This window comes from Mustela lutreola, chromosome 8 (assembly GCF_030435805.1).
Source record: "Mustela lutreola isolate mMusLut2 chromosome 8, mMusLut2.pri, whole genome shotgun sequence".
Classification (NCBI taxonomy): Eukaryota; Metazoa; Chordata; class Mammalia; order Carnivora; family Mustelidae; genus Mustela; species Mustela lutreola.
In genome coordinates, this window is record NC_081297.1 from 61,815,902 (window position 1) to 61,843,047 (window position 27,146).

General features: G+C 38.5%; 1 protein-coding gene across 14 annotated transcripts in view; it reads left to right on the forward strand.

The window, feature by feature from the left end:
- The window catches only part of LOC131838687 (cyclic AMP-dependent transcription factor ATF-7), a 94,715-nt gene that overhangs the window by 13,869 nt on the left and 53,700 nt on the right, over positions 1–27,146 (forward strand). For 8 of the 14 annotated variants that reach the window (XM_059185154.1, XM_059185155.1, XM_059185151.1 and 5 more), the window contains 2 exons: positions 5,107–5,175; positions 14,975–15,017. The exons of 1 other annotated variant lie outside the window; for it this stretch is intronic. In XM_059185154.1, the coding sequence (XP_059041137.1) occupies positions 5,156–5,175; positions 14,975–15,017 (63 nt within the window). In that variant the 5' untranslated portion in view covers positions 5,107–5,155. Of the gene's footprint in view, positions 1–5,106; positions 5,176–14,974; positions 15,018–27,146 lie in introns of those variants that run through there. 5 more of the 14 variants (XM_059185156.1, XM_059185157.1, XM_059185159.1 and 2 more) reach the window with 2 other exon arrangements.

The following is a 27,146-nucleotide window of genomic DNA, read 5'->3' on the forward strand; positions in this document are numbered from 1 at the left end:
GTAGAATTTCAGCAGAGTATACTTAAATATTGCCTTCATATTAAATCAGTAAGTATCTACCAAAAATAAACTGTGTTATGAAAGGAAAGGCTTCCAGAAGTTTTAACCTAGATCTCTATATTCTATCCCATTCCCATTTTGGTCACAGATAATACAGCCATTTTCTTTTTATTCATGAAACTAAAATAGCCTGCTCATGGCCACTAACATATCACCATTTCATTTCTTTCATAGCAGTTATCTGCTATTAATCTGAAATTATTTTGTTTACTTGCTTTGTGTTTGTCTCTTCCTTTTAGACTATAAGCACTGTAAGAGTAGAAACCTTGTCTGTCTCATTCACTGTTGATTTCTGGGGCCTAGAGTGTGGTTAGGCACTGAATTGATGAATTTTAGGTTTTTTGCTTCTTGTTTTTTGTTTTTTTTTAAAGTAGGCCCCATGCCCAGTGTTGAACTCAACTCGGGGCTTGAGCTCACCACCCTGAGATTGAGATCAAGACCTGAGCTGAGACCAAGAGTCAGATGCTTAACCGATTGAGCCACCCAGGCACCCCAGTGAATTGATGAATTTTAAAACTGACCATATTTACTTTTTGATCTAGAAAGTAAATTGTGATTATTAGTTTCAGACTTTATCCTAGCCAGATCTTTTACCAGGACTTTACATTACTCTTTTTTGTGCTCTTGCCTGTACTCTGGAGTTGTCTAGCAAAGGAATTTGATAAATGCCCACAAAGAATAAGAAATAGCAACAGATCTAATATATATGCTGATCAATCTCTGACTAATTGAACTTATGAATTAAATCATCGTTCTTACCACTTACCTCTCATGCCAAATGACAAAAATTCATTGTCTGACCAAACTTTAGGCAGGTTTCTGAACCTTCTTTTAGGCCCATCAGTGTACTTTCTTGTAAGATCCAGTTTTAGCAAGAATCCCTCACCATCAATATCTGATCACCCTCATATCTGATCACATTCTTCATCTTTCACCGTCCCTTAGGTGACATATCATCATCCTGGCCTGTCTTTAGCAAGACTCTTGTTAGGTTGGTTTAGTCAGAATCCCCCCTTCTCCTGATGTTTCCTCTTAGTACTTTTCCATCCATTAACCCCCACCATGGTCCTTGGCTATAAATTTCCACTTGTGCATGATGTATTCAGAATTGAGCCCAGTTCTATACAGAGGTCTCTTTTCTTCTATTGCAATAGTTCTGACTAAAAAACTCTTTTTTACTGCTTTAACTACTCTCCAGCTCTAGTTTTTCTTGACACAGATGAGTGAAAGATTCTTTTTTTTGGCAAAGGATTATTGTCTTTTTATTTTTATGTCCACTTTGCTTGGCATTTAGTTCCCTAGTAATATTTTTTGAGTGAATGAATGATAGCTAGTCTAAACCCCTTCTATTTTTTCATGAATCTTTGATATTAATGGTGCATATGCCCTTCTCAATTTTTGTACTTAGCAATATTTGCTTTTGTTATTAGGAACCTAAGAAGAGGCTCTTGGGTGTGTTTGTATGTGGCTTTTATGCTTTGCTAAAGTTGGAACATTTTATGAACAGCAGTTAGTTACTAGAGAAATTATTTTATTATACCTGGGTCCAGAGAACAGGCTTTATCATCCTCAGTGACGGACTCCATTCTCTTTCTATTAAAAAAGGCGGAAAAAAGATATATATGCGTATATATATATCATTACATACATAGAAAATCAATTTTCATATTTGCACATTGGCCATTTTAGGATATACTTCTGGCTTTGACAAAACTATTTAACATAGATTTTATGAAATTATCCCAGTTATTAAAAACCAGTCTCTAAACCTTGGATTTTCTTCACTTCTCTCCCAGCATTCAGGTAACTTTCTCTCTTTTGAGTAAATAGTAATTTTTATCACTTATGCCTTCTGGTCACTGAGCCTTTTCCTCTGCACACTTGGTCTCTGGAATAGCCTTTTTCTGCATCTTTGTTTTCCTGTTCTAAGATCTCCTCTGGAAGCATCTCACTTCCTCCTGGAAATTTCTCTTAATGTGTGTATCCTTTGCCTGTCATTTATTGGTTAGTTGTACAAAATGTTGAGTTTCATCCTGAGAAATAGATCGGGGAGCAGACACATATTTGAGTGTCATGCCCAGACACGTGATCTACTTGTCAAGTAGTATAGTTCCAAATGGGCTGTGAGTTAAATTCTAGTGAATGGCAGCATCTTTATGCAGGATTTCACCTTTGTCTCAGCCTGTTTATATGATAGAAATGTGCTGCTTTTTGTTCTTGAGAAGGCTTCAATTTGACCTCTTTCATAACTAGAGATTTGTTTTATCTATCAGAAATAAGCAATGGCATTCCTTGTATGTAGCAATTGATACAGCTAACAGGGAATTTGAAAAGATGTAAGCTGGATTTTTTTTTTTTTTTTTTTTAAGTAGGAGAACAGATGATTGTTGTTGTAATATATTTAATTCTTAAAAAAGACAAATCACTTTAAAGTGAAAATGATGGAAATGAAAAGCAGCAAGATACTGAGGAATGATTTCAGAATAATTCTGGGTATTTAAGAAAGAGGGCCTTCTTCCTTCCATTGTGATCCTCCTTTTGGTGAAAATGGCAAAACAAAAAGCCAGTAAAGTGGGAAGGAAGCAGGAAATCCTAGTGAGTGATTGTCAGATTTGAGCCCTGAAAATGGTTGCTTTTGTTGCATTTAATACTTTTCCCTCAGCTTGGTTTTGCCTTTTGTTTTCTTTTAGAAAATTGTGATTTTTCACTTCTATTTCCTAGTAAGGGTGCAGTTAAATGGATTTGGAAGCCATATATTGTGATATGATTGTACAAAAGCAAGTTAAATTTTGAATTTTGTGGTTGGAGGGAAACCATTCTGGAGTTTATTTGGTCACTTCCTATGCCAGTGCTGTCCTACTCTCAAAAGCACCCCTTTTCTCCTCTAATTAGGTAGAAAACAGAAAATTTAGCCAAATAACAGAAACAAGGTAAAAGGAAGGAATCTCACCTGCTTCTTATGTTATATCTGCCCTAACCCTTGTAGTTTACTTCCTGGTTGAAGATATGCTACAGGATCCTGTTGAAATTAAATTTTCATTTCATGATTATATTAGGAAAGCAGGGTTTGGGACTAGTAAGTGAAATTATCTCCAGCACAGCAGTTATGAATTTTTCCAGAGATGAATTGCTTTCCAGAAGTGTTCTGAATTTTCAGTCGTGATGGCCATGGTCTTTGCATTTATATACTTTTATTTACTTGATATTTATTTTTTGCACTATGTCATAGTTCCAGAAAGTGCTAAAAAATCATTATGTATTTAAAACAAACAAACCAGAAAACCCTCTTGTCCTGGGGCTGTGTGAAGAAGAATAAAGCTCTCATTTTCCCAGTACCCAATCATCAGCTTCAGCTGGCTTCTCCTAGGAAAAGAATTTATTGAAGCAATTTATCCTGGCTAAATGTGATATAAATCTGTGTGCACCTATGTACATACAGGCTCTCTTCCATTACAGCAATGCTGCAGCATCAGTTTCCTTCATAGTTAGACCCTGTTCCTAGCACACTGAAAGATGACTAAGAAGCCCTTTCTGTTTTATGGGGCACCCCACAATTTTAAACACTGATTAGTTGTGAAATTACTGATCAGACTACCAGAAATACTGGTTTCCAACCCCAGAGTGAGTCTTAAGAGAGTAAGAGAGATGTTACCTAGCTGCCCTCTGAGTTTTAAGCGGGGTTTTCTGATTACCAAATTCAGTCTAGCACTTTAACATTTTATTTTAATGCAGACCTGAGTGAGGGCAACCTGATATTTTGGTTTATCTCCAAAATAAAAATTTGAATTTGGTTACAGTTCTGAAGTTGTTTCTAGGCATATTCAAATTATAGTTCTTCCTCTTTCATCTTCCCTTGTTAATGCTCTTTTTTACACCTTCCTTTCTTATAGAAAGATGTTCGAAAAAATACTTTAGGAGTTTATTCTGTGAAGTCTATTTTTGTGCCCTCCCCCTTTCAAAACCCTGTTGATCTTTTAGGAATATTTTTACTATGATTTGCATTTCTCATCCTTATCCATCTCCACCTCTATTTTTATTCCTAAGTGGGAAATGAGAAATTTCCCCAACACATTCATATTGAAATTATTGTTCTTTAACAAAGAATTTCGATCAGCTTTTCAAGAGTTTAGTTTCAATAATTAAAAAACAACAGTATAAGCCCTGTTAAATTCTTCAGAGAAATAGAGAGGTTGGATGGTGATGCCTTTTAGTGCCATTTCTTTTATCCCCTGCAGCAGCACACATCTGTTGGCTGCAACAGAGCAGCCCAAGAACTCTGGCCGAGAGCGGCACAAACAGCCGGAACATATTCACCCAGTAAACCCCCAAAGAGTCGACATTTGTTTTATTGCTGCTTTTAAAAACCTAGCCATAAATAGAATTAGAGGGGGAAGGGCACCGATATTTCTCCATTTGCCACAGACGATTGGTGGGGGGAGAAGGAGGCTCCCAGTGGGGAGAGAAGGTTTTTATTTTTATTTTTTTATTAATGAAAATCATTTCCCGTGTAGCCCAATAGGATGGGTGCTTTGTTTTCTTTGGCAATAATCTGGGATAAACGGCCCTTGCCAACAGTCTCGTAGTTTATACACCAGGGAGCCAGATTATAGCCCTGTAAAATGGAGCACCCCTCCTATAATCCCTTAATTAATTAAATGACAAATTTTGGTCTTCTCTAGTTCAGAAATATGGCTTCCGCATCGAATGTTCAGTGGATTTATTGACATAGGGAACTGCACTGATTGTAATTCAGCAGACTAGAGGAGTGTGTTATATACTGTAGCAGGAAGAGGGGAAATCTACCAAAGGTTTGAAATTCCTTGACTATTTAGGTCTCAATTTTTCTAATTAAAAGTTTCAGTTGAGGCGCAATAGATCATATGCCACCTGTCTAATGGGTCTCCCCAAAGTAGCCTGTGTTTATAGCTTTGATAGACAGCATTCTTGGAACACCTGTTTCTAGGCTTGATATTTTTGAAGCACTTTTTTTTTTTTTAAACTCCAGCGTATTTAACATAACTTTTCCCCCTGCCTCCCCCTCCTCAGCTCCGCTCTGCTATATGAAATATGGGAGACGACAGACCGTTTGTGTGCAATGCCCCAGGCTGTGGACAGGTACGTTTACAATATACTTTATTGTGAATGTCTCGTTGTGAATCAAAGTGGCTGTTTTATCACTAAGGCAAAGAGTTTAAAGCCGGTATTTTACGTGATCACTGGAGGTAATCAGATCAGAGGATTTGCAGTGTGTAAATCCATGTTATGAGGAGGTGTAGGCACTCTACCGTAATGAAATCTGCCTTGCTCTCTTTCATATTGTTATTCTACTGGTATTTGTTTCCCAACCCACAGTGTTGAGGAATACATGTTGCTCTCTCCTGCTTTCTAAAGCTATCCATCTAAATATAAAACAAGTTTAGAAATATCTTTTCCTCAACCTTCGGGGAGATAAAAGTGTGCTTAACATATTTAGAATAGGCAGCTGAGAACGTATTCGTTCATCGTGAGCCTCAGTCTGCTGGAGTATGTTGGATTTTTTAAATAAGAGAGAAAAGTTTCTTTGGACTGTTGATCCAGAAAATCACTGTTGGTAGCTAAGGCAGATCTCTATCTATGTAGGAAATACAAATCCAACATAGAACCTGAGATCTCACAGCAATGTATGAACTACAAGATTTCTCAGCCATCTTCCCTCCCTGACACTGCAGGATGCCTTGTTCTGTGCGTTAGCTGCCATGTTATTGTCTGCATATCTGTACATTATGTGTCAGATACTTTCATCATATGCTTTTTTAATAAAGTAATTTTGTTGAAACTGCTTCTTTACCCACACACCCCCCATTTTGTACCTTCTTAACTCTTCTTCCTAGACCCTCCCCTACTGCCATGTTTCACAAAGGATGAAGAAAAGCATACAAAGGAAGTTTTATCGGCCTTCATGGATTGATTTTATAGAACTGAAAGGTTGAATTTCTGTTCAGTTAGGAATATGCCATGTGACTGCCCAGTGACACTTACTGGTGGTATGTGAGATTGCAGACTAGTTCTATTAAACACTGTAAATACTTAAGCAGAAAGAAGAGTTAAGTTCCAGAGATTCCTAAGAATTGGAATTTGAGAGGTGAATGGGATAAGATAGTGACAAGGAATAAGCAGAAGGATTCTAAAGTCCAATAATGCTGAAGATTTCAGAAAAGGCTAAAAAAGCCATTGCATTCTGAAGTATTTAGTGTCATAGGGTGTATTTCCTTTTTTGTCAGTTTTCAGCTTTATTGTTGACTGTTCTCCCCCATCTGATTTGTATTTTATTCTTTTACAATAGAAGCCACTTGGGAAATTAGGGTGGATTTGTTTCACTTTTCAGACAGCTATATTAGAATATATATCTGAACCTGATCCCTTCAAATTTTTGCGTGTGGATTTGTTGGTAATACTATTTACTGTGATTCCCATAATTGATACCGGGGACCCTTTTCACTTATCTCTCTTTAAAAATCTGCAGTTTTGGTGAAAAGATTTATTTTTCTCATACTTTTATTTTTCTTTGTTTATTTTTAAGCTTCTCAGTGCCCCGCTTATGTTTTATGATTAAAACCACCTAGACAAGGGCTTAAAGAAATTAAAATGGATTATAAAATAAAAGGAAAACACCAAAAAAAGCATCTCGTAAGCTCCCTGAAAATAAAGGTATAAATGGGTTTCTTTAGGCTGTCTCATCAGAAAAGAGTAGTTTTCACTGAAATTTCTTTTTGTTTTGCTTGGGTTAGAGGTGGTAAAAATAGTAGGGACTTTTTACTTTGGTTCCTTTTGTATTGTTGGATACTGTTTGTCATAAGCCTTTTCCTTCCCCTACTTCTTCCTCCCATTTCTGAATTGTTTGCTGGTATTTTGGTTGTTCGGATTCTTTATAACCTCTACTGTTGGTCCTGAAGCCGTCCCCATTCCCCACCCCTCAATGGATATGGAACTCAGGGAGATTGCTACCTTCTTTTGTATTCCAGTTTCTTGCTTTATAGAAAAGAATAGAAGGTAGCATTGTTCGTCCCTTTACCTCCTTTGCATGTCAGAATTTTATGATCAGGTAAAATTGTAGTTCTCTAGTTAAGTTTAGTCTCCTTCCAAGTTTCCCCCAATATCTAGTAACAATTAACTCTAAAGTAGGATCTCTTCAAGATTTACTGTGGTAAACAACTGTGGTTGCTTTCTATTATGTGAAATAGTGGAAATCTGGCAAAGAAGATACATTTGGGAAAGCGAACTACCCTAGGCCTGTCATCCAGCTTTCTTACATCTCTTGAAAATGGTTTCATCCTGGAGCCACTTGAGGCCTTTAAGTTATTTATAATCCACTGTCATTGATTCAAAATTTTTATTCCAGAAATGGTAGAATAATTTTTAAAAAGCTATGTAAATCCTAGTAGTGGTAATAAGGACCATGATAATTTTTACAAGACATGGTTTAGAACCTACTGCCATTGAAACCTCAAAAATCAGTGGTTTCTACCTCTTAGAGGAAGAAGGAATGAAAGCAAATCATAATTCAAGAGATGGATCCTTAAAAAACCAACCAACAAACAAAAACTGTAGGAATCTTGCATTATTTCAGTGTATGTTCTCTGCCCAGACTTTACCTTATGTACCCCTAAACTCAGAAATTATCTACGCCTTAATATTAAGGGAAGGTGAAAGGAAAATTCACCTAAAATAGACTAGTGGATTATGCTCTCCACCATATAATCAAAACCACCAGGCTTTCAATGGATACGTAAACATGTTTTGGTTGCTAGGTCTTTAATGGCTGTTATTTTTGGATTCTGTTCATGATCCACTTCCCAACAGTAAGTCTGATGTGACACAGCTGAATTCTAAATATGCTGCATGCACTTTTTTAAAAGAAAGATGGCTGCTGAAGGTTGTATTCTCTGCATTCTTATCTGAAAAGACAGATGATAGGGTGTTTTGAGCCCTCTCATCTCTATTCTCCTGTCGAGACCCTGTTTCTCTTGAGGCCTCATCACTCTCCTGAAGAGGAACTTAGGGAGAGCAATATTCTTGCTAATACCTCTCTATGGAATGTGGTAGCAGGAATAGTTAATAGAGCTGCCTCCAGAGAACGGGTTAGTGTTGTTAAGGCAACAGTACCCCAGATACCCTGTGCCAAAGGGTTGGGTTGAATTTGAGTGGTTTGGGTTTTTGAAATGTTTATAAGATAGCATCTAATTAATACTGTTGTGATGTAGTATAGTTAGTAGAAGTATAGTTTGGTGCTGAATTTAGGTAATCTTGTAATTTTTGATGCTTTGGGGCACTCTCTTATTTAAAGGTGGATTGTGAAATTGCTCAGTTGTTTGTAGAAGCAGGAAAAACTACAGTTGACCCTTGAACAATGGAGGGGTTAGGAGCACCCCAGGGGAGTTAAAAATCTGCATATAACTTTTGACTCCCTAAAAGCTTAACTACTAATATAGCCTAATGTTGACTTGAAGCCTTACCAATAATATAAATAGTTGATGAACTTGTATTTTGTATGTTATATGCATTAAATATTGTATTCTCACTTTGGAATAAGCCAGAGTAAAGGAAATGTTGAGTAAATTGTAAGGAAGAGAAAATTTATGGTACTGTATTATATTTACTTTTTAAAAATTCCACATTTAAGTGGACCTGTGCAATTCAAACCCATGTCATTCAAGGGTCAACTGTACTATGCTTCTGAGAGTAATCTTGAATTTGTAAATGCAGTTAGATAACTTACCTTTTAGATGCTTTTTGCCCAGTTTTTATTACTAGGAGCCCACAAATTCCATATTCCTGTACCTCCCTTTTGGGAACATGACACTGTTTTGTAGTACAAATTATGCAGATTTAAGTAGTCCTTCTGGTTATTGTAACTAAGCCCTTGAGCAGAAGCTGATCATATAAGCTTATTACTTAGAATGTCTATTTCTTTAAGAGCAGGAACACATTTCCTCTGAGGAGATACTTCTAATGGACAAGATCATCCCATTATTAGCCATTGAGGAAAATTTCTGTCATAATCACCTCTATATCCACTCTGTCCTTTTAAGGAAAAATCCTTTGATTGTTCCTCTGTCCATTGTGGCCTGAGGGGCTGTTACTCTTTTTCCCCCCTAAGGTTATCTACTGCCAGATCTTTTCTTCTCCCAGAGGACATTTAGGTATAGGTTGAGGTTCTCTTCTATCTAACTGAGACAAGAAACACATAACTAGCTCATAGACCTCCAGGGCCTGCTTTCCCTTTCTAAGGCCAAGAATAGCAGTAGAGCCCTAGTTGTGGTGGGATTGAGGGCAGCTTCTTGTACCTCCTTATCTTGTCATATAATAGGAATAATGTTAATGGTGCTGTAGTCCTGGCTTCACTTGGCATTTAACCAACCTCCAATGCTGTTTATTGCTTCGTATCCTCTGCCTTCATGAACATTATCCCTTAAATCTCTATTGCTTTGTAATATATGAGGCAACAAATAGCTTCTATGATTGGTTAAATGCTGGCATGCTACAAAGGTATATGTTTTATTGCCTATGTAACACAAATCTCTAGATTTTTTTTCTGTTATCCCAGCCTTCCCTTTAAGTGGGCCATACTGGTATTATGGGACTCTGGATTTTTAATTCTATCCCTTTGGCAAGTATCCCTATTACCTGGCATTAGCACAAAGAAAAGAAGGAAGAATGGGTTGGTGCTGATTACTAATTCTTTATGTCAGGGGAGCATCTTGAATTGGAGAATAATAAGGAAGAAATGGCTTTGATAGGTAAATACCATTTATGGTGGTAGATACCATCTTTACATGCTTCGACAGGTGAGGGCAATTTCAGGCAAACAAATAAGCCTTTCTTCCTCACCCCCTGCCAAGAGTTTAAAAAAATTCAAATTTTTATTTAATAATTCATATTTCATTCAATAATTCATCCAGTTCCCATCTGGTAAGAGTGCCTGCATGCTGTCAGGCAGCTGAAAATACACTGCATTATACACAATTAGGCCAAATGCTAACCTTGTTTTTTGTAATAATATGTTGATTTTGCAATAACTTTTAGTCCACTCTGAGTATGCTACAGTTTTATGAATCGTTGTGATGGAAGTAGACCACCGTTATGCATTGTGTGGACAAAATTGGGACTAGGATTTTTAAGAATGTAAATATATTAAGAGCAAGGAATTAAACCTTGTTTTTTTTTTTTTTTTTTTTTAAAGATTTTATTTATTTATTTGACAGAGAGAGATTACAAGTAGGCAGAGAGGCAGGCAGAGAGAGAGAGGAGGAAGCAGGCTCCCTGCTGAGCAGAGAGCCCGATGCGGGACTCGATCCCAGGACCCTGAGATCATGACCTGAGCTGAAGGCAGCGGCTTAACCCACTGAGCCACCCAGGCGCCCCTAAACCTTGTTTTTAATGTCCGATCTGGCACTCTTGATATTCGCCTTTAGAAACATGTGGTTGATGATTTTAGCTTTTTATGTTACCATTATTTTTATGTTACTAAGAGCATAGTGGATTAAAAGCATCCCTGCTCTGATCTGCCAAGGGGAGGCTGTATGAACCTAATTAGAGCGATACCCAAGAAATTAGATGAAATTTTTCGGTTATTCACTCTTGTTTTCCTTGAGTATGACTTAATATTTGGAATGGGAGCCCAGAAACAGTTCTCAGAGCATTCCTGGTAGGAAAAAAAAAAAAAAAAATTCTGTATCTTTGTATCTCAGTTCTTCCTAACTCAGGAGAGAGGCTGTTTTCTACTCCCTTCTTTTATAAACTGCCTAGTTAATAATGTGCTTTCTGGATCTGAGAGCCTGTCCTTCATTAGTCCCTCTTTTGCCACCCCTGCAAAACTACGTACAGCTAGGTTGTTAACTTACAAGGTATTGTCATCATTATATAGAATTCATCATTCTCTTATCAAATAATCTTCCAGCTAATGCGGCAGATTAAAGAACAGCCAGTGTGTTCCCTCTTTCTGGTTAGCGTGTTTCTTTAATGCAGATTGACTTGCTCAGCAGTCGCATTTTGTCTGAAGCCCTTGTTAGGGCCTACTCTGTATGTGGATTCATAACACATCTGTGTGTACATCTACAGTGCTGTATAAATAATAATAAGTAATCACCAGATGGCCTATAACTGCTCCTCTGGACCCGCTGGGTCTCTTGAAGCTGTTAGTAAAGTCTTCTGGCGTTTTGCTGGGGAAAACTTGTCATAGATTTATTTCTAAAAAAATTCAAACTCACAACTGGGTGTTTAGGACTAGATATTGCTGTCTGTGTTGTAAATATTTAACAGGCTTTGTACAATGACAAGTAAAAGCGCCATTACTAACCACACACAGTGGCTGTGGAGCTCTTCTTCCCTCCCGGCCATTTAGAAAGGAAACAAAATGCCGATAAATTGTGCATTATGAACAAGGTACAAGAGATGCTCTCTCTGGAAGCTCTTTCATAGGAGAGGAAAGAGAACTTCAATGTTTTGCTCAAAGGATGTAACGGGACAAACTTAAGCTTTTTAACCAGATGCCAGTGACTTATATTAAAATACAGTGTTCTTTTTAAATTGGATTTACAGAACAAAAGAAGCCTCTTCATTTGGAATTAGGGAAGAGCCAGGTTTTGATCTTGAGTCTTTATAACCAAATGATAAACCCCTTTGAAAGGGTTACAGTTGCAAACGTTAGTAAGCATTTAGCTTAATTTCACTTAGCCAGATCTTTAGACTTTTGGTTATGTCTAAAAATTTAAGATAGCTATTGTTTGCCAGTGTTATTTATAAAGCAGAACATCTATATTTTTGTCCGCTTTTCATTTGTTTTTGTAAAAGGGGTTACATGGTTTTTTATTGGGGAAAAAAAAATCTTACTCTGATTTTCTGTTTATAATTTTCTGTGCTGTATTTTACTATTACTACTGTCCGTGCTCCAGTTACTGTTGTAGGATACTTGCTCAGTACAGCAATGAATATTTTAAAAAATCAAAATAGAACTTATTATCTCTAAATATTAGTGTTTTAAAATCTTTGTGTATCTTAAGATAAAAAAGGTTTCAAACAGAAATTGCATATCTGAACTCTCAAGCCTAGTTTTCTTTTGTCTGTTGAGGGTTGAATCTATTTAACCATAGAGGGTCTGTCCTATAAATCATAGCACATAGCTATTACTTTTGACTTAGAATATGTTGAAAGCTGTTTTCTTTAAAAATCTCACCTTGAAGAAATGACATATAAATTGTGAGGGAGAAATGCTGTTATTAGTAGTTTATTATAGATAGATTTTGCTTTTTAAATCCCTCAAAAATGATCAGATTAAGGATAAGATTTCAAGAAGAAAAACATTGTGGAGAAAAGATGGAAGGTTTGGGGGTTATCTCTTTGTAGTAGTGCCTTTGTGTTTTTACTTAGAAGTTTCTTTGTGCACTGAAATACACCACCTAAGATTGTGCTTTGGTAAGAATCTGGACTATTTACAATTGCCATGTGAAAGAACGAAGCGAATGAGAAAGAATTTTGAAATTAGCCCATTCCCAGTCTGACACACCAGACTGTGGCTGCTGATTCTGCCGGCAGATTGAGGAGCCGAACCAACTTCTGCTCTAAAGACCAACATTGCCAGCCCTCATTCCAGCATTTAAATCCCCTTGTTCACATCGATGATGTCGGATTTTGAGCAAACATAATTCTGTCTTTAGATCCCAGGTGGAATTTGCAATTCCCTGGGTTGAGGGAAAGAGTTCTTCCTTTTTGCCTTTGAAAAACTTGGGTAACTCTGCAGGGAAAGTCAGCAGAATAAATCTGCAGCCTTGCCGAGTCCTTTGAGTCATTGTGGAAAGCAGAGCGCTCTGTTCGGCAGTCAGTCGGCAGATTGGCTGTCAGAGTTGCAGCTCCGCTTATCAAAGACATAGTCTCTTGAAGAGCCATTTATGTTATTCCAGAGAGAATCATCCAGTGGCAAAAGGAACGCCTCCTTTCTCCTCCCAAGGGTCAGATCTGCTTTTGAGACTGGGCAATTATCCCTTGATTTTCCTGAAAAATGCCTCAATTTACCATAAAGATTGGCACCAGCACAGGTTGCAGACTTGGTTACAGTGACAAGCTCTGATTTCTTAGCCACAGGGAGAGGCATCAGGGTGACACTTGTAAGTATGCCAGAGGCTTAATGGTGGTAATTTTTCTGCCAAGTATCTCAGTACCCCTTATAAGCTTGGTTTCTCTTCTCTTTCTCCGAGGGAGATAACATTTGCTTTAGTTTTTTTGCACACCAGTCACTATAAAAATGATGTGAGAGTTGTCTCTCTCTCCTTCCCTCACTTCCTCAAGACTTTTGCCTTGTCTTTAGTTATCCTCCTGTCTAGTTTGTGATTAAGCGCTGTAGTCTCTTTTTTTACTTTTTGCCTTCTTCTTGTATAACATATCTTGGCTCTTATTAGTCATTGTACCTGGTAAGGGTTATTAACCAGTGTTTCCTCTGATTTAAAAAAAAAACAACAACAGACTATTCTTTTTATCAGTTTTACACTTATAGAAAAATTGAGTGGAGGAATGACTAGGTGTCAGTTGGTTAAGCATTTGCCTTCATTTCAGATCATGGTCCTGGGGTCCTGGGATCGAGCCCCACCTAAGGCTCCCTGCTCAATGGGGAGTCGTCTTCTCCCTTTCCCTCTGCCCCTCTCCCCCACTTGTGCTCGCTCTCTCTCTCTTGCTCCTCTCTGTTAAGAAAATAAATAAAATCTTTTGAAAAAAAATTGAGTGGAAAGTACTGAGAGTTCCCATATATACTTCTTATTCTCCCCTGCTACTGTGTCTTTTTTCTTTTTTAAGGCTTGTATTTATTTATTTATTTGAGAGTGCACAAGTTGGCGGGGGGGAGCAGCAGAGGGAGCGGGAAAAACAAGCTTCCTCACTGAGCAGGGACCTGGGGCTTGATCCCATGTTGGGATCATGACCTGAGCCACCTAGGTGCCCCGTCCCTTCCCTCCCCCCTGCTATTTTATGTTAGTGTGGTACATTTGTTATAACTGATGAGCCAATATTGATACATTAATACTAACTGAAGTCCGCAAGCTACCTTAGGGTTTAATCTTTGTGTTGTACATTCTATGGGTCTTCACAAATGTGCAATAATATGCACCCACCATTATTTATCATATAGAGTAGTTTTACTGCTCTAAAAATTCCCGTGTTCCACTTATTCATCCCTCCCTGCAGTTATCCCCAACGCTTGATAACCACTGATTTTTTTTTTCTAATATACATTTAATTTTTTTTTTGAGATGTATTTATTTATTTGAGAGAGAGAGAGCACGTGCAAGTGAGCTTGTGTGAGTGGGTAGAGGGGCAAAGGAAGAGAGAGAGTCCCAACCAGACTCCCTGCAGAGTGCAAAGCCCTATGCGAGGCTTCATCTCCCAGCCCTGAGATCATGACCTGAGCCAAAATCAAGAGGCAGATGTTTAACCTACTGAACCACCCAGGCACCCCACCACTGATCTTTTTACCGTCTCCATAGTTTTGTCTTTCCCAGAATGTCATATAGTTAGAATCTTGCTGTCCTCTAATTCTTTAAAGTTATGAGCAGATAACCATGTGATTAGGTATAGCTAGAGAAAGGGGAAGAGAAAATTTAATATTTAAGGTCACAGCTCGAAGGTCCCTCTAAAAGTCTCAAGAATCTATCCAGGGAGATTAAGGTGGCAGCTTTTCTGATCCTCCAGAAGTCTCTCTGATGTTAAAAGATTTGACTTGCCTAGTGAGAGTTTTACTGATTCTGGGTTTTGGGAGCAAGGGTAGCATGAACATTGGACTGTATATGGGGAGTGAAGGTATTAGGGCTGAGCAAAGAAGTAGTAGAGCCCATGATCCTTTTTCCTTTGATGATGTTGAGTACAATAAAATGTCCTTTCCATTCCTCTCAAGGGCAGCCTTATATGTGACTGAAAAAAGTCAGTGCAACTTAAAGGTAAGTAAGAAAGATTCCCTGTCTTAAAGTAATCCTCTGTACTTCTACATTAGTGAAAGATTCATGTAAACTAATAAGTTACTAGAAAAGTATGGGACCTTTAGTATAAATCAGTTTAGCCACGGATGTAGTATTGGCTACACTAAGGAATAGAAGTTTGTATTTGTGTTTTGGAATAGTAGATGAGGACTGGCTTAGGTAGAATGGTTCCTGAGCAAAGGAGACGTGGCAACTTAGGAGGCTGTCAAAGATAAATAGATTTACTTCTTAGTTTTGTATTGGGCTATTTCAATTTCCTTCTGTTAGAAGCTAGTTGAGAATTCTAAGTCTTAAGAAGCATCCTAATAAACACTAGAATCAACTTAATTCTTTTTGAGATAGAAAGAGATATTTCCTCTTTGCCCTGCCCTGGAAAATTTATATTGTTAAAATATGAGGGAAGGAGACTGAACTGATCTCTCCAGTTCTAGAATTCAGGCTTCCTATCTACTTAGAATAATAACTCTCTAGTATTGGGCAAGATCTCTTTTCATAGAGATAGTGACTTTCCACCTTCTAGACTGGGCTCCAGTCTTGGCCTCAGTGGTAATTTAGTTTCCCTACTTGTTGAGCTGAATTGACTCCATGGTAAAATGAACATTAGCCTACATCAGGCTCTATAACATGATGTTCAGAATTATTGTTGATTAGTGCAGACCAGCAGCTTGGGTATACAGACCTACACACTTAGAGGAAAGGCTATGTTTATATAATGTGGAAAATTGTATTCCACCCAAGGGATTAGATGGGGGGAATGGGAGAGAACAAAATACAAAGAAAATTGTTTAACTCTATTAATGTAATAATAACAGCCGTAATGCAACAGCTAACTGAGCTCTTATGTACTGTATAAAAGTGCTTTATAGATACTACTTTATTTAATCCTAGAAATCCCCTGAAGGAGGATATAATATTATCCCTGTTGTACAGATGAGAAAGCGAAGGTTCAGAGAGACTGAGTAACTTGTACAAGGCCACACGATATTTTGTGATGGAGCTATTACACAAACCCAGACTAGCCCTTTTAACTACTAGGCTAAACTGGTTTCTCATTATTCGACCTATACATGTAAATATGCTCATCTAACATGGGGGTGGGGTGGGGAGAGAGAATAAGTCGTTTTTTGGTCAGTGGTCCCAGTGCAGTCAGTAATAAACTACAGTTTATTACTATAACTGAGCTTGACTTGTACAAAAAGATAAGAATTCTTACTCACCTGAAAGGATCTCTCTGCAACTGCCTTAGCCTTAATCTGTAATGGTAATGGATTTTTAACTGCCTGGGAGTGCTGCTGAGAAGTGGCTAACTCTTTCTGAGGTAAACAATCATGTTTGTAGCTTGGCCATGATTTTAAGATGGAAAGAAAATAAATTCTTGACTGGTCAGAAAGGTAGACAGAACTAGGAAATTGGGACCTAAAAATCTTGGCTTCAGCATCCTCCACTCATAGGCCCAAAGAAGCATTGTGGTGTCATCTTTGTGAATTCTAGAGTGGGTTACTTCCTGATTGACTTCCTTCTTCTCATTCTTAGTTTTATGTCTGTAAGCTCCCAGATACAAATGGCATCTTTCTTTGTGTAGTGTCATGTAATAGTGGGGGCTTTGGTTATAGTGGCTGCCATACTGATTGGTAGCAAGAGGAAATATGACTAAGGTGGGATGAGGGTATGGCTAGAAGTTGGTTAATGGTGTCCTGAGATGTGTATTCTGCCTGGTGATTGCTAGCTTGTTTATCCTCTGAATTTTTGGGCGTACAACTGCATGGAGGGTCCTACCCATGAATAATAAAATTCTTCTCTACTCAGATCTTGCATCCTCTTCTTTGATTTCATAGCCCTTCCATATGTCTGGTCTTCTTTTTCCCTTGTGTGTTAATGCTGTGGACCTCATTTATCATTAAAAGTGACACCTGTGGCTAAGTAGATACATGGAAATATTTATGTGAAATAATTTGTGATAAAAATATGTGGAAGTACACAAAGGATTGAAAGAGATTGGAGAATTTCTTGGTTGATGTTTATAGTACAAGTATTCTTTGTATATTTTGTCTGTATGTTTTATGGAAAGGCTGCTTAAAATATATATTTCCCTTCTTGATTCTGATTCTGATTCAGAATTTAGCATTCAACATCAGGAAATATCTGACTGAAGTCTTGTCTTTTCTAGCTGTGACCAAGTCAAATTCTTGGCTTCAAAGCTGAGAATGCCTTATTGGGCAAGGTCACAGACTACCAAAACGATCACTCTAGGGGTCAGAGATCTCATTTGTTTATTTTTCTGGATGCCTCTGACACGCATTTAGTTCCATGTGTATGCATGCATGTTTGTGTGTGTGTGAGTTTGTGTGTGTGTGTGTGTCTGTCTGTCTGTCTCCGGGTGTGTGTGTCCTGGCAGGAGTTCTTATAAAACTAATTGCAGAGAAAAGGTGATTTAAAGCAGCAACCTATGAAACAGAGACTACAAGCTTGATTGGTAAGAGGTTACCAGATAGATAGTAGCAGCTTAATAGGGTGGATGATTTTTTTAAAGGCCTGCATTTTTTTTAATTAAAAAAAATTTTTTTAAAGATTTTATTTATTGACAGAGAAAGCACAAGCAGGGGGTGCGTAACAGGCAGAGAGAGAGGGAGAAGCAGGCTCCATGCTGAGCAAGGAGCCCACCATGGGGCTTGATCCCAGGACCCTGGGATCAGACCTGAGCCAAAGGCAAGCACTTAACCGACTGAGGGCACCCAAGTGTCCCAAAGGCCTGCATTTTAATGCTAAGTCTCAGTTACCTCCTTTTTGTGTCCCTGTTCTCAAAGTCACTGACTGGGGGGAAAAAATAACAACCAAAAACTGAACAATAAATCCGTTTATTGGCATGAGTTATTTTAGTCAAGTGAAGAGTTTTCATTGGACTTGTCAAGATCTCAGGTGTGGGGTGTAGGTGGACTTTGCTCTAGAAAACCAGAGTGAGGGGCGCCTGGGTGACTCCGTCAGTTTAGCATCTGACTCTTGATTTCAGCTCAGGTCATGATCTCAGCGTTCTGACATCAAGCCCCACTTGGGGCTCAGTGCAACACTGCTTGGGATTCTCTCTCTCCTCCCTCTGCCCCTCTCCCTACTCATGCTCTCTCTTTCTCTAAAATCAATCAATCAATCAGTCAATCTTCGGAATACTAGACTGAGCAGATAGTATTACACTTGTCACTTTAGTGAACATCATTTTTTTATACAGTGACAATCTGTGTACATTAATTTTTTATACTGTCTTAAATGTTCATAACATCAGACATTTGTCATTTTACTTCAGTTTCGGGTATTTCTTAGAAGAAGAGACCCTAGTCCACTTAGGCTGTATTGGGAGGGGACAGTAAAAGTAGTTACTCTAACATTTTCAGGGGTCTGGGTGTCTGAATTTGTTTTATAAGGCACCATATTAGATTCAACAATTTAGCTATTTCCTCTTTAGCCTTTCCTTTTCTTTCCTTTAGTTTTTGCCTAGCTAAGGCAATGCAAAAATGGAAAGGGGAGACCTGTTTCAGCATTCTTTCACTTTATATGCATTTGAAACTACAGCTAGGTAGCCTCCTTATGGAGGCTTGTACTTTCAGTTAGGCGCATGTGACTGCTCAGAGGAGAGAGAGTAGTGTGCTCATATGTAGCAGCTCTTGGCAGAGCAGTGGTTAAAGGTTTGAACATACTGTACCTTGTTGGCTCTTTCCTTAGTCCTAAGGGAGGCATTTTGCTCCTCCATAGACAGTAATCGGCTTGTCAGAGTCGAATGACTTTTTGTTTTTTCTTTATCTAGTAAAAGGCAGTGGGCTCAGCTTTCCGGGAAGCAATTTCTTCCTCCACCGCATGAACAGAAGGTCGTGGATGCTGTCTCTGAAACAAAGGGGAAGTAGTGATAGAAAAATCAGTGGCTCGGGTGTAATTGCATTGGAGCTCTGTCAAAGAGACAACAATTCTTGTTTGGAAGCTGGACTTTCTGCTATGCTGTGCTTTTCTGTCTTAGAATAATAAGCAATGAGTACAGGCTCTTTTCTGAGCACTCTGTGAGAATAAGCATGCATCAAGCTATTTATTTTTACTTAGTCATTTTCAACTTTTTCTAAGGCTTTATTTTTTGAGAGCCGTTATAGTTTGACAGCAGAATGGAGAAGGTACAGAGGTTGCCCTGCCCCCACAGGTCCATAGCCCCAGCCATTATTAGCATCCCCCACTAGAGTGCTGTAGTTCCTGTAACTGATGAGACTGCACTGATGCGCCATCATCACCCAGAATTTATAGTTTAGGGTTCACTCTTGGTGTCGTACCTTGACGGGTTTGGAAAAATGTATAGTGATATGTATCCATCATTATATTATCATAGAATATTTTCACTGCCCTAAAAATCCTCTGTGCTATCTTCTGTCCCCTGGCAACCACTGATCTTTGTACTGTCTTTACCATTTTGCCTATTTCAGAGAGCCATTTGGTTGGAATCATACAGTATGTAGCTGTTTCAGATTGGCATCTTTCACTTAATATGTGTTAGTAATATGCATTTAAGGTTCCTCCATATTTTTTCTTGGCTTGATACCTCATTTATTTTTAGTGCTGAATAATATTCCATCATCTGGACATACCACAGTTTATTTATCCATTCACCCACTGTAGGATATTCTGGTTGCTTCCAGGTTTTGGTAATTATGAGTAAAGTTGCTATAAAAATTCATGTGCAGGTTTTTATGTGGACATAAGTTTTCAGTTGCTTTGGATAAATACCAAAGAGCATGATTTCTAGATCATATGGTAAGACTGTGTTTAGTTTTGTAAGAAACTGCCAAACCGTCTTCCAAGTGGCTGTACCATTTTGCATTTCTACTGGCAATGAATGAGAGTTCCTATTCTTTCACACCCCTGCCAGCATTCGTTGTTGTCAGTGATCTGGATGTTGGCCATTTGAATATGTATGTAGCAGGATGTCACTGTTGTTTTAATTTGTGTTTTCCTAATGATGTGTGATATGGAGCATCTTTTCATATGTATATCTTTATCCATCTATATATCTTTTTTGGTGGGCAGTCTGTTAAGGTCTTTGGCCCATTTTTAAAAATTCATTTATTTATTTGAAAGAGAGAGAGCAGGGAGCAAGCTCCGGTGGAGGGAAGGGCAGAGGGGGAGGATCTCAAGCAGACTCCCTGCTGAGTAGGGAGCCCAACAAGGGGCTTGATTCCATGACGCATGAGATAATGACTTGAGCCAAAATCATGAGTTGGATGCTCAGCCAACTGAGCCACACAGGTGCCCCTTTGTCCTTTTTTTTTTTTTTTCAAAGAGTTAATGTTTCTTGAACACTTTTTTTTTTTTTTTTTAAGATTTTATTTATTTGACAGAGAGAGACACAGTGAGAGAGGAAACACAAGCACAGGGAGTGAAAGAGGGAGAAGTAGACTCCCCGCCAAGCTTCCCACAAGTTTTGTGGGGCTCAAACCCAGGACCCTGGGATCATGACCTGCGCTGAAGGCAGATGCTTAATGACTGAGCCACCCAGGCGCCCCTTTGACCCATTTTTTAATTGGGTTGTTTGTTTTCTTTTTATTGAGTTTTCGGAGTTTTTTTGATATATATTTTGCTTTATCAGATGTGTCTTTCACAGATATTTTCTCCCAGTCTGTGGCTTGATTTCTCATTCCCTTGATACTGACTTTCACAGAGCAGATTTTAATTTGAACAAGTCTGACATATTCTTTCTTTCATGAATTGTGTGACTTTGGTATTGTATCTAAAAAGTTTATCGCCAAACCCCAAATTATCTAAGTTTTCTTCTATGTTACCTTCAGGAGTTTTTTGTTTTCTTTTAAGTAAAGGTTCCATTCCCAGCATGGAGCCCAACAAGGAGCTTGAACTCACAACCCTGAGATCAAGACCTACGCTGATATCAGGAGTCTGATGCTTAATAGACTGAGCCATGCAGGCATTGCTAACCTCTGGGAGTTTTATAGTTTGGCTTTTACATTTATGTCTGTGATCCAATTTGAGTTAATTTTTGTGGAGAGTGTAAGGTCTGTGTCTAGATTTTTTTTTTTCTTTAGGTCCTATGAATGTCCAGTTGTCTCAGCACTATTCAGTGAAAAAGATTTTCTTTGCTCCATTGTACTGCCTTTACTCCTTTGTTAAAGATCAATTAATTTCAATTAAAATTTCACTATATTTATGGAGGGTCTACTTCTCGGCTCTCCATCCTTTCCATTGATCTTTTTGTCTGTTCTTTCACCAGTACTACATTATCTTGATTTTTTAAAAATTTTATTTATTTATTTGACAGGCAGAGATTACAAGTAGGCTGAGAGGCAGGCAGAGAGAGAGAAGGAGGAAGCAGGCTCCCTGCTGAGCCCCGATGCGGAGCTCGATCCCAGGACCCTGGGATCATGACCTGAGCCGAAGGCAGAGGCTTTAACCACTGAGCCACCCAGGCGCCCCATTATCTTGATTATTGTAGCTTTAGAGTGTATCTTGAAGTTAGTGACAGTCCATCACCGTTGTTCTCTTCCAATATTGTGTTGGGCATTCTGGATCTTTTGCCTCTCCATTTAAGCTTTTTTTTTTTTTTTTTTTAATATTTTATTTATTTATTTGACAGATCACAAGTAGGCAGAGAGGCAGGCAGAGAGAGAGAGGAGGAAGCAGGTTCCTCATGAGCAGAGAGCCTGATGCGGGGCTTGATCCCAGAACCCTGAGATCATGACCTGAGCCGAAGGCAGAGGCTTTAACCCACTGAGCCACCCAGGTGCCTCTCCATTTAAGCTTTAAAATCAGGTTGTCTGTTGACATCCACAGAATAATTCACTAAGATTTTCATTGGGAGTGCATTGAATCCATAGATCAAGTTGGGTAGAACTAACATCTTGACAATATTGAGTATTCCTGTCCATGAACATGGAATGTCTTGCCATTTATTTTAGATTTTCTGTGATTTCATTCATCAGAGTTTTGTAATTTTCCTCAGAGGGATCTTATACATATTTTGTTAGATTTATACCTAACTATTTCAGTTTTAGGGATGCTAATGTAAATGGCATTATGTTTTTAATTTCAAATTTTACTTGTTCATTGATGGTATATTAAAAAAAAAAAAATTTGAGGGTGCCTGGGTGACTCAGTCAGTTAAGCCACTGCCTTAGGCTTTGGGCATGATCTTGGGATTCTGGGATTGAGCCCCACGTCTGGCTCCCCACTCAGCAGGGAGTCTGCTGCTTCCCGGATCCAACCCCGGGATTGGGCTCCCTGCTCAGTGCCTCCTGCTTCCCCTGCCTGCCACTCTCCCTGCTTGTGCTCTCTCTCTCTCTCTCCATCAAATAAATAAATAAAAATCTTATTTAAAAGAAAGAATTTAAAATAAATCTTTTTAAAAAGCAGTTGACTTTTGTATATTAACCTTGTATCCTGCAACTTTATTGTAATCACTTATTAATTATAGGGATTTTTGTTGATTCTTTTGGATTTTCTACATAGATGATTATGCCATCTGCCAACAAAGATAGTCTTATTTCTTCCTTCCCAGTCTGCATACCTTTTACTTCCTTTTCTTGTCTTACTGCATTAGCTAGGACATCCAGTACAATGTTGAAAAGTAGTGAGAAGAAACATCCTTCCCTTGTACCCGATCTTAGTGAGAAAGCTTCAAGTTTCTCAACGTTAAGTATGATGTTAGCTGTACATTTTTTTTTAGAGATGTTCTTTTATCAAGTTGAGGAAGTTCTTCTCTCTTCTTAGTTTGCTGAGGGTTTTTATCATTGTGTAGGGTTTTACCAAATATTTTTTCTGCATCCACTCATATGATCATGTGATTTTTCTTCTTTAGCCTGCTGATGTAATAGATTACATGAACCATCCTTGCATACTTGGGATAAATCTCACTTGGTTGTGATGTGTAATTCTTTTCAACATTCTTGGGTTTTATTATCTTGTTTAGGATTTTTTTTAAAGATTTATTTATTTATCAGGGCGCCTGGGTGGCTTAGTCATTAAGCATCTGCCTTCGGCTCAGGTCATGATCCTAGTGTCCTGGGATTGAGCCCCGCATCAGGTTCCTTGCTTGGCAAGAAGCCTGCTTCTCCCTCTCTCTCTGCTGTTACCCTGCTTGTCTTCCCTCTCTTGCTGTGTCTCTGTCAAATAAATAAATAAAATCTTAAAAAAAAAAAAGGATTTATTTATCTTAGAGCACGCATGTGCATGCATGAGTTGGGGCAGCATGCTTAAGGAAAGGAGAGAGAATCCTTAAGCAGATTCCCCACTGAGTGTAGAGCAAGTATGGGCCTAATTCCAGGATCCTGAGATCATGACCTGCTAATGTTGAGGATTTTTGAATTCATGTTCATGAGTGACATTGGTTTGTGGTTTCTTTTCTTTTTCTCTCTTTTTTTAAAGATTTAATTTTTTAAAAAGATTTTATTTATTTATTTATTTGAGAGTGCTCAAGCAGGGGGAGGAACAGAGGGAAAGGGGCAAGCAGACTCTGTGCTGAACGCAGAGCCTGATGTGAGGCTCAATCCCCGGACCCTGAAATAATGACCTGAGCCAAAATCAAGAGTCACACTTTACCAGCTGAGCCACCCAGGTGCCTCTGACCCCTTTATTATTATGTAATGCTCCTTTTTATTCCTGTTAATGTTCCTGGCCAGAAGTCTGAAATCAAGGTGTGAGCAGAGTAATCTCTCTGGAGGCACTCATGAGAATCCTTTCCTTGCCTCTTCCAGCTTCTGGTGGCTGCTGGCATTTGGGGGGTTATGGCCACATCACTCCAGTCTCTGCTTTTGTCTTAACGTCACCTTCTCCTCTTTGTGTGTATCTCCCTTTGCTTTTCTCTTACAAGGAACTCTGTGATGGCATTGAGGGCCTAGGTGCATCATTCAGGATAACCTCTTCATATCAAAATCCTCAGTTTAATCATCATATAGGTAATGTGGGATCTAGGAATTAGGACGTGGACATATCTTTGGGAGATGTTAGGGGTTGAACTGTATCCCCTAAAATTCACATGTGGAAATGCTAGCCCCAGATATCTTAGAATGTGACCTTATTTGGAAATAGGATTGTTGTAGATACAATTAGTTAATATGAGATCATATTAGAGTAGGTTGGACCCATGATCCAGTATAATTGGTGTCATTATAAATGGAGAAAATGGGACACAGATGTGCAGCCAGGGAGGACACCGTGTAAAGATTGGAGTTATGCTACCACAAACCAAGGACACCAGAGATTGCTAGAAAACCATCAGAAGCTAGGAGGTGAGCATGGAACAGATTTTCCCTCACATCTTCAGAAGGAACCAGCTGTGCTGACACCTTGATTTCAGACTTCTGACCTGTAGAATTGTGGGACAATAAATTTGTTGTTTTAGGGCAGCTCCAGCAAACTAAAATGGGAACCATTCTCAGCCTACCACACTATGGTTGAAATCTGTTATTTGCTATAGTGAGTTGTTACCAAGAAGTGAGGACAAGGAGTACCAGAGTCTTCATTTATCCCTAATATCCATCAGTATGCTTAATGGCCTTTGTATTTATCCTTTTTCTCCTCTTTTCCCTTAACAGATGGGGCTGTTGTAATGTGATATGAAGGTTAATAGGATCCCATTAGCACCTCCTGGTTTGTCTACATTCTGATATAATAGGATGGGAGGTTTCTATATAATTGAAACAATTTGTTACCATTTTAGACCAGAATCAAAAATTGAATATGGGTTTTCACAAATGTCTAGTGAGAGATCTGGTGCACACAAAGGATCTGTTGTAAGAATAAAAAAGTCAAGACATTTCCCTTTGTGTATTTTGCCAGGTATCTAACCTTGAGTAAGACTGGGGACAGGTTTCCAAAATTAGCCCATGAATAATTTTCTCAGTTCAGTCAGACTCCTGTTAGCTTTTGTGGGTTCAATTTAAAAAAAAAAAAATACTTGGATATCTGCAGTGTGCTACACACCATGCTAGATACTAGTGACAGAAAGATGTATCAAAGTATTCACTGTCTCATAAGCGAGTCAGACACATAAAAATGTAATTACATTATAGTATGATAAATGTAATAATACAAGTATTTGCAAGTTCAGAGAGCTCTGGTAGACATCAGGGAAGGTTTCCTGGAAGAGGTGATGTTTTAACCGGTTTAGAAAAAGATAAAAAAAAAATTACCAAAAATTTTTTTTTGCCAGATGGAGAAGATAGAGATGAATGTTAGAGAGAAGAATATCCCAAACATAAGAGAACAGCAGACACAAAAGAATGAAACAGCATGGTGTGTTCAGAGAAACTGCAGGTAGCTTGATATTGATGGAGCACAGATTGTGATGAGGCTGGGAAGGTTAGCAGGGGCAGTTTCCCCAGCACCTGATGTTGCTGCTGTAGTGGATAACTATAATAGTCTCGAAGCGTGTGGATAAGTGTGACTCTTAGGCAGCATAGGTTCCATTTTGCCCCTCCCTGCCTGCATTCTTATTTATTTATTTATTTATTTAAGATTTTATTTATTTATTTGACAGAGAGATCACAAGCAGGCAGAGAAGCAGGCAGAGGAGAGGGGGAAACAGGCTCCCCCCAAACAGAGAGCCCAATGCAGGGCTCGATCCCAGGACCCTGAGACCATGACCTGAGCTGAAGGCAGCCAGGTGCCCCCTGCATTCTTTTAATGTAGACCTCTATTCATTGGCCAGCAGTCCAAAAAAATACCTTGTATGGGTTAAAAAAAAAAAAAAAAATCAACATATAAGGAGTTTCCTATTTGCTTGGTTTTATTTCAAAGCTTTCCAAGTTATACACAAAGATAATCAGCTGAATGTATCAGTAACTCAAGGTTAAGGCTTTCTTTCTGCATCAAATTAAGGAGGCAAGGCAGAATCAGTGCATTTCACAAGTTCCCGGCTTATTCAAGAGACTTGCCAAACCATTTGAATCTTTGTCTATTTCTTTACTAGCCTGTAACCTTTTCTGTAGTCATTAAAGCTCTGGACAGTTAAACTTAGTTTGTTTGAAACAAAAACACATTGCTGCATTTTGGAATTACTTTTGAATGGGTGAGTGTAATCCTCTAAGCTTGCCCCAGCCATTGAAACACTCAAAGTTTTGAAGACTGAAGTTATCTACATCTCTTTCTCCTTCCCTTTCTCTTCTACCCTTGTCCTTTCCTCCTTTCCTCTCTTTCTCTCTCTCCTTTTCTCTGTCCCACTTTCTCTCTTTCAGGTTCAGTTTTTCTTTTGACTGAACTGTTAGAATACCAAGTTGTATTTAAGTCCTTAAAGGGGCAGAATTTTTAGCTATTTTAGTCTCTGTAGTGTGATTCATAGTACATTGCTCTGCTGAGCTCATTGTAAGCATTCAGAATCTCCTGTATTATTACCAAGAAATGTTTAGAGTATTCTTTTTGCATAATGAAATTTTCATCAGCCCCAGAGAAAACCGAAATGTAGTAAATTATCCCAGCTTTGATGGTTAAGAGCCACACTGTTCACACTGTATGTTTGTCTTTCCCACCCATGTCTAAGATCAGGCACAACAACACTAACTGTGTGGCAGAATAGATGTGATGTCTTATTTAAAATAGAAGTGACGTCTTATTCAAGGGCTCTGTACCTAATAATATCCTGATAAGAATTTGGGAAGAGAGATGAGATTGAAAAACACAAATGTGTGATGTCCAAAAGAACTTACAGGGCTGTGCGATAATCATTTTGACCCAGAAAGCTTTCCTTGCTTTGTTAAGAACTAAAGTTATTCCTTTGGGAAGTTTAATAGTACCCCAGCTAAGCAGATACGTTTGAGAAGTAGAATACTATAAGATCTACCATTAGGCAGGAGCTATGGAGAAAGCAATTAGCTGTGTTAACTGACACAGTTCCAAGCCCTGCTGAATTGCTGCTGGGATTTCTCTGCTCCTAGGCACTGGTCCTTTAAAGTTTGTTGAGCATAAGGGGCACCTGAATGGCTCTGTTGGTTAAGGTTGATTAAGTGGTTAAGCATCCGACTCTGGATCTCAGCTCAGTTCTTGATCTCCGGGTTGTGAATTCAGCCCCCACATTGAAAAAAAAAAAAGTCGAACATTTAATCCATCCAAGTAAGTCACCAC